This window comes from Delphinapterus leucas, chromosome 11 (assembly GCF_059928025.1).
Source record: "Delphinapterus leucas isolate spDelLeu-1000000601 "Yukka" chromosome 11, BTC_Dleu_Yukka2, whole genome shotgun sequence".
NCBI lineage: Eukaryota > Metazoa > Chordata > Mammalia > Artiodactyla > Monodontidae > Delphinapterus > Delphinapterus leucas.
Genome location: NC_143139.1, coordinates 90,971,595 through 90,978,965, shown reverse-complemented (window position 1 = coordinate 90,978,965; position 7,371 = coordinate 90,971,595). Strand labels below are relative to the sequence as shown.

Below are 7,371 nucleotides of genomic sequence, written 5' to 3'. Positions count from 1 at the left end.
TACTGGTTCTATGGATCTCAATACCCCTGCAGAGACGCGGGTGCTCAGTTATTTCCCCCACCCACCCCCATCCAATTAATGCACAGATTTAGTGCCGTGGGTTTCCTCCATGTAAGCCCTGGGTTCCCTTCTCCCTGAGTGAAGGGGGAAGAAAAAAACCTAAGCAATCACCACGCACCCACATGAGCGCTGCGTTTTCTTGAGTCTCGTTTCCTCAGAGTTGCTTCTGCCCCATCACTGCATTGCCCAGGAACCAAATCACGTCCTCCCTGGAGCTGCCCTCGAGAGCAAATTAGTCAAGCTGAAGGGTAAGGGAGGGGAGAGCAGATTAGAAGCCAGGAGCCGCCATCCCAGCAGACTGGGATCCTCGAGGGAGGGCTGGGCTGGTGAATTCCTGAGGATCAACTCTCCTCCGGAACAAGGTGATCTCCTGTTTATCAACAGTTCAGCTTGGGTCCAGTGGAGCCAGTGGGGAGCTGGGTCCCCTGGGGCCAGCCTGGAGAAGAGAGAAGTGATGGGGATTGATCATAGGATCAGAGCCAGGGGTCCCACCCCTCCCCCACCTGAGAATCGCCCTCCGATGCCCAGCCTGGAGTGTCTGTGATTAGCAGGGGGAATCCTCTCCCTCCCATGGTAGTTTTACACAATGGCGTGTGGTCTGAAACTTTGTTTTTAATTGAGGTAACATCGGGTTATAACGTTATATAAGTTTCGTGTATACAACATTGTATTTCTACTTCTGTATACACTACAGAAATTAGTTGCAAAGAAGCCCCATAGTATACTACAGAGTAGAATGAAGAAATCACAGTTTTTTAAATACAAGGAGGCTTCAAAGAATTGTCTTGATGGTTGGCCTTGGATTCAACCTCTGACCTTTCTGCTTGCGGGCCTTGGGTGGTCCCTTATCCTGTCTGAGTCTCACTTTCTTCTTCTGTGATATAAGAATAATGCCTCTTTGTGTGGATATAGAGGGAAATCGATTTTACATCAAGTCCCAGCCCACACATATAGACACACTGGTCGCCAGTCTCTTATCAGCAATTCTATCACCTCCAAATTTCTGAAACACACACATGTGTTTGGTAACTCACCTGGGCAGTAATCTTGTCCTGTACTGACCTGAGCTTATTTATAGTCATTACAGACTTTTTCCCATTTAATGTGAATATTTGTTTGTTTCACTGCCAAAACATGAAAACATTCATTTATCGGGTGCTTTCCAGACTCTGCTGGAAGTGGTCAGGATTTTCTGGAAATGGGGTGCCACGTCCTTTTGATCCTTTTTTGGTCTGCACCTTCCGGTCATGGTCATCCGTAGGTGTGTCATCTAGTAGCTAATGTAGTAAAATCAGCCTAGAATGAGACTGAGGGTCTGGTGAGGTCAGATACCTTGCCACCTTGGTTCCAGCTGGATCTATCCGGTTTTGGTTTGTCTCTTCCTATAGCTTCCTCAGTTTTTCTCCAGACCCTGTGACTCCAACAGCTTCACCTCCAAATGGAAAAATCCTTTCCCTACGTGAATAAAGGTGGCCATTGAGGTCCAGAGTATTCTATTTCAGGGAACCTGAGGATCCAACACTGCGCCACCACTATTTAGACAACTGCTTTGAAAAAGAGTGTCTAAAGGGAATTTCCTGGTGGTTTAGTGGTTAGGATTCAGAGCTTTCACTGCTGTGGCCCAGGTTCCTAATGTTAACTCTCAAAAGCTGTTGGGAAGAGACAGGAGTCAAGGGTCTTTTTCCTGTAGATGAGACCCAAGCAGGACTCTATTTAGGACAAGTCAGAAAATCCTGACACCACCAGTTTGCGTTCCCGGGGATTCTGGCTGGAGCCCTTTTATTCCCCATCTTAGGAAGTGTACCAACACTGCAGGATCCTGCTGGCCCATAAGGCAGAGAGGCTGGAGTGGAATTGCATGGAGCTGGGTTGGATCCTGACTCTACCCCTGCCCAGCTCTGGGACTCTGAGCTTAAGAGTTGGAGTCTCAGATTTGTCATGTGTCCAGTGGGAATAGCAATTCAATCTGATGGACTCAGAGTGAACTGCAGGGTCAGAGGCGGGGAACCAAGTGCAGTCATCTCGTCCAAAGGCCCAGGGAGGCCTGGACCAGGGTCAGACCCAGGGGTCAGGATGGAGCAGAGGGGTCCAGGTTGGAGGACTGGTAGGAAGGCTTGGGCAGCAGAGCCAGGACTAGAGTGAGGCGAATGGGTCCCTAGGATACAAAACTGAAGGGGCTGTGACCCTAGCAGAGGTCCTGTGAGTGGGAGAGGGGACATTTCTTCCCTCCCTGACTCGATCCCCTCATGCTGAGCATAGAGGGCCCTGGGTGACTGTGTCCTCCACACCCTGCCTGGGACCTGGGGTTCTCCATTGCCCTCTGGGACCCTCTTCCAATCTACATAGAGTAGCCCTGACCAGTGGGAAGGCCGTGTGGCTTAGTGAGACCTCCAGCATCACAATGAGTGGCTGCCGATTTTCTGTCATCTGAGGGATTCTGACGAGACTTCACAAGTCCCCACCAAAGAGGAAAAGTCTTCCTCCACCAGCTTGTGTGAACGCAGGTCTCTCTAGGCTTAGCAGTTCATGTGGATGTTTCCTAAAGTCTCTTGAATCTTTGAGAGGTTCCATAAAGTCGCACATGGCCTTGGTGTGCAGGCATGTGAAGTTGTCACCAGCTAAGGTATGAGTTAGGCTGGTGACCCCTGAGAGGTCGGGGGTGCTGGGCGATGGGTCAGGAATCAGTGAGGCGGGCTGGAGAGTCCAAGGGGAACGAGGGTTAATAGCATATCACCTGCTTCCCAGTCAACTGGGGCAGTCGATGGACCTAGTGACCTTCAGCTGGGAAGGCCAAGGGCATCAGGCTTGGAAGACAGCAGTTGCCAGGCAAAATGATCGTTAAGGTTCCTTCTAGCTCTGACTTTAGGTTTAAAAAACCTCTAAGTACGCAGAATTAGCCAGTCTGCAGAGGCTGAGGCACGGTCCCCAGGACTGTCCTTACATTTGACCCCAATGGCAAATTTGGGAGATCCCCAAAGCTACCATCAGGTGTGAGAATTCCCTAGAAGGAGGCACAGAACTCCCTGAAAACTGTCACGATCCCAGTTACGGTTTATTACAGGGAAGGATGCCGGTTCCCATCAGCCACAGAGCAGAGTCTGGGCGGGTTCCACACAGGAAGCTTCCACTGTCCTCAGGCCGTGTCCCTGTCCTGGATTCAGTGTGTGGCAGGGCACACGGAGCACTGCCCGCCAGGGGCGTTCACCCTGTTTAAAGAAGTATATTCTGACTCTTGTTAAAACGATAAGGAAGAGTCTCTTCAGGACTATCGTGATAGGCGTGAAGACCATCGCAGCAGAGGAGACAGATGGACGCACGTCCGAACACAGCAAAATGAGTGGGGATTGGTAGCCAATGATCAGAGTGAGGGGCGTGGGATGGAAAATCACTGAGAGGAGACATCGAGGGCAGGGGGGTTCTTGTTGAGATTTGCGGACGGGATTCTTGCTAAAAGCAAGTAAAGGACGTGTGCATCAAAGGTGGGAGATGAGGAGTTTCATCAGATATCAAACATGATAAGATCTAAACAGTGGGAAGGCTTCTCACTAAACTGACTTGGACGAAGTTTTGCTGAGACTGGGCAAGACAGGCCGTGAAGGACAGGACACAAAGGGCGGAGGTTGAGGCCTATTGGAGAAGAGGGCTCAGAAGAGCCTGACTGAAACTTGACCGAGGAGTGAACCTTTTTCAACAGGACCCTCAGCGTATGGAGTCAGCTGAGCTGTTGTCTCCTGCCCTCCCGGAGGTCAGACTAATGCCCTAGTGTCCAGCTCCTCCAGAGGTCACATGTGATACCACGTGACCCAGAGGCCCCATCACATGTCACCCTGTTAGACTGTCCAGTGGCCAGAGGCCCAGGCAGACGAGGACACTCCTATCAGCCAGAATATTCTAGGGGCTCAGGGACCACTTCCCAGTAGCCAAGGGCAAAGAGCAGGTTGACTCCTCACTACGCACTAAGGTTCTCTGAATGAAGGTTTTTCTGCTCCAATCCCACTTCTCTGTGCTTCTCTGTGGAGTTCCCACTCTGCCTACTCTTTGGAAGTGATTGTGTTGACCTGCCTCTGAGGCGTCTTTATCCAATACCATTTTTTTTTTGTCCGTGCCACGTAGCTTGTGGGATCCTACTTCCCCAACCAGGGATTGAACCTGTGCCCCCTGCAGTGGGAGCGCAAAGTCCTAACCACTGGACCTCCAGGGAATTCCCTCAAATACCTATGTTAAGTTAAAATATCCTAAGATGACTTTTGCTTATTTATTCCATGATTGAATAAGTATATGGAGCATCTACAAGATACAGAAATATGTGTTTTATGTTGAAAGAGAAAAATTTACGTTTGTGAAATTCTTTTCTATTTGATTTATAACAAAATCTCTGTGATTTACAGAATAGATCTTGTTGAGCCTAGTTTATGGACAAGCAAACTGTCTTTCTAATCCCTTGACCTTCATTGTTACAGGGAAGACCCAGATGCACTGCATCAATATCTGAGTGAGCTAAAAACAGACTTGGCCGTGGAGTACCAAGTCACGCTCCGAAAAGACCAGCTGGACAGGAAGAGGTTTTTGAACAGGTTTCCTCTGGTAAAATGAGAGCTAGAGGAGCTCATAGGAAAGCTCCACGCACTCGCAGACAAGGTTGACAAGGTCCACAGGGACTGCACCCTCTCCAACATTGTGGCCAACTCCACTGGCGCTGTGTCTGGTGTCCTGACCATTCTTGGCCTGGCTTTGGCACCCATGACAGCGGGGGCGGGTCTGGCACTCTCGGCCACTGGGTTAGGGCTGGGAGCAGTGGTTGCTGTGACCGGTGTGCCCACCAGCATTGTGGAACACGCCAGCACGTTGTCAGCAAAAACCGAAGTTAGTCGCCTGGTGTCAACTGGCTTCCTGGAGGCACTTAAGATCAGCCCCCGAACTGTTAGCACAACAAAGAAATCCACAGAAGCTGTGCAACACATCGAAATGAATACCCGTGCCATGGAGACGGTCAAAAGCAACCGTGCCTTAGCAGCGGATGCAAACGTCTTCATCACCAGTGGAGTAATCCCAGTCCAAAGCAGCCAGCAGGAAGAGGTTACTTTCAAAGGCACGGCTCTGGCAATGACCAAAGGAGCCCGGATTGTGGGTGCGGGCACTGCAGGTGTCTCCCTTCTGATGGAAGCGGCCTTCCTGGTGAAACAGGCAAAGCACTTGCATGAGGGGGCAAAGACAGAGTCGGCTGAAAGGCTGAGGCAGCAGGCCCGTGAGCTGGAGAAGAAGTTGGAGGTGCTCACCCGCATCTATGAGCGTCTGCAGTAGGGCTGGACTCCGCCACTCCCCGAGCTGTGCAGGGACCAGGGACACTTGCGGGGCCAAGGCATGGAGGCACCTTGTTAGAGGGAAAAGGAGGGCGAGATAACATAGATGTAGCTAGGTGTTAGGAATTTGGCATTTCTGTAGCTGAGCACAGCAGGGGAGGGATAAATGCAGGTGGCAGGTGGGGGAGAGAGAAGGAAGGAGCGTGGAGCCTGGACGAAGGGAGGAGAGGGGCCTAGAGAGTGCGGGGAGGAGAGAAGCCACTTATTTTGGACTAAAGAAGACACTGGGGGCAGAATAAAGGGAGAGGGAGGGGGAACTAGCAACAAGAGGCCAGGAATATGAACGTGTTGAACATGGGAAAAAGCCCAGGAGTTAGGATTGTTGGGCTCCAGGAGAAGTAGCAGGGGCTCCTCTCTCACCCCTCCCCAGGGTTTGATGTCTCTGGTGGTCTCTAGCCCTACTTTTCCAGTATCAACTCACCTTTGATTCCAGCAGCTTTATCTTAATTAGGCAGTGATTTCTTTCTGTTTGTTTGTTTTGCGGTAGGCGGGCCTCTCATTGTTGTGGCCTCTCGCGTTGCGGAGCACAGGCTCCGGACGCGCAGGCTCAGCGGCCATGGCTCACGGGCCCAGCCGCTCTGCGGCATGTGGGATCTTCCCGGACAGGGGCACGAACCCGTGTCCCCTGCATCGGCAGGCGGACTCTCAACCACTGCGCCACCAAGGAAGCCCTGTTTGTTTGTTTTTTTTTCCTGTTTGTTTTTTTTAATGAAGCATAGTTGATTTATACTGTTGAGTGGGTTTCCAGTGCACAGCAAAATGTTTCGGTTATACATGTAGCTCCCTGTGCTCTACAGTAAATCCCTGTTGTTTATCTATTTTTTGTATGCTAGTGTGCACCTGCTAATCCCATACTCCTAAGTTATCCCTCCCCCACCTTTCCCCTTTTATAACCATAAGTTTGTTTTCTGTGTCTGTGAGTCTCTTTCTGTTTTGTAAATAAGTTCACTTGTACTATTTTTTAGATTCCACATATAAGTGACATCATATGGTATTTGTCTTTCTCTTTCTGACTTACTTCACTTAGTATGATAATTTCTAGGTCCATCCAAGCTGCCCCAAATGGCATTATTTTATTCTTTTTATGGCTGGGTAATATTCCAGTGTGTGTGTGTGTGTGTGTGTGTGTGTGTGTGTGTGTGTAGGTGAAGGTTTTGAAGAAACCCGCACAAAACCAATCACAAAAATAATACTTAAAATGAATACAATATATGTCATCATTATTCTCACACGGACTCCAACCATAACCAATGACATGAAAATCATCGTTGTCATTCAACTACAAGAACACCAATGACCGACACCCGAAAAACCCACCCACTAGTAAAAATCCTCAACAATACATTCATTGACCTCCCTACCCCATCAAATATTTCACCATGATGAAATTTGGGTTCCTTACGAGGGGTCTGCCTAATCCTACAAATCCTAGCAGGTCTGTTTCTAGCAATACACTGCACACCAGACACAACAGCTGTCTTCTCATCAGTAACACGCATCTGCCGAGACATCGACTATGGCTGAGTCATTCGATACATACACGCAAAGGGAGCTTCCGTATTTTTTATCTGCCGTTATGCCCACGTAGGACATGGCCTATACTATGGGTCCTATACCTTTCAGGAAACATGAAATATTGGAATTATCCTATTACTTATAGTCATAGCCACAGCATTCATAGGCTACGTCCTACCTTGAGGACACATATTCTGAGGTGCAACTGTCGTCACAAACCTACTCTCAGCAATCCCGTATGTCGGCACTACCCTCGTCGAATGAATTTGAGGTGGCTTTTCTGTAGATAAAGAAACACTAACACGATTCTTCGCCTTCCACTTCGTTCTCCCTTTCATCATCACAGCACTAGCTGCCGTCCACCTATTTTATTCCTTCACGAAACAGGGTCCAACAGCCCCATAGGAATTCCATCTGGTATAGACAGAATCCCATT

General features: G+C 49.4%; 1 protein-coding gene across 1 annotated transcript; it reads left to right on the top strand.

Moving 5' to 3' along the window:
- The first annotated feature begins 1,307 nt into the window (after nucleotides 1-1,307).
- On the top strand, nucleotides 1,308-6,430 carry LOC111187812 (apolipoprotein L3). Its single transcript, XM_089921598.1, is given in 2 exon segments — nucleotides 1,308-1,321; nucleotides 4,521-6,430. Coding segments are annotated over 2 exon segments (855 nt in total). The 3' UTR covers nucleotides 5,362-6,430.
- Nucleotides 6,431-7,371: the final 941 nt, after the last annotated feature.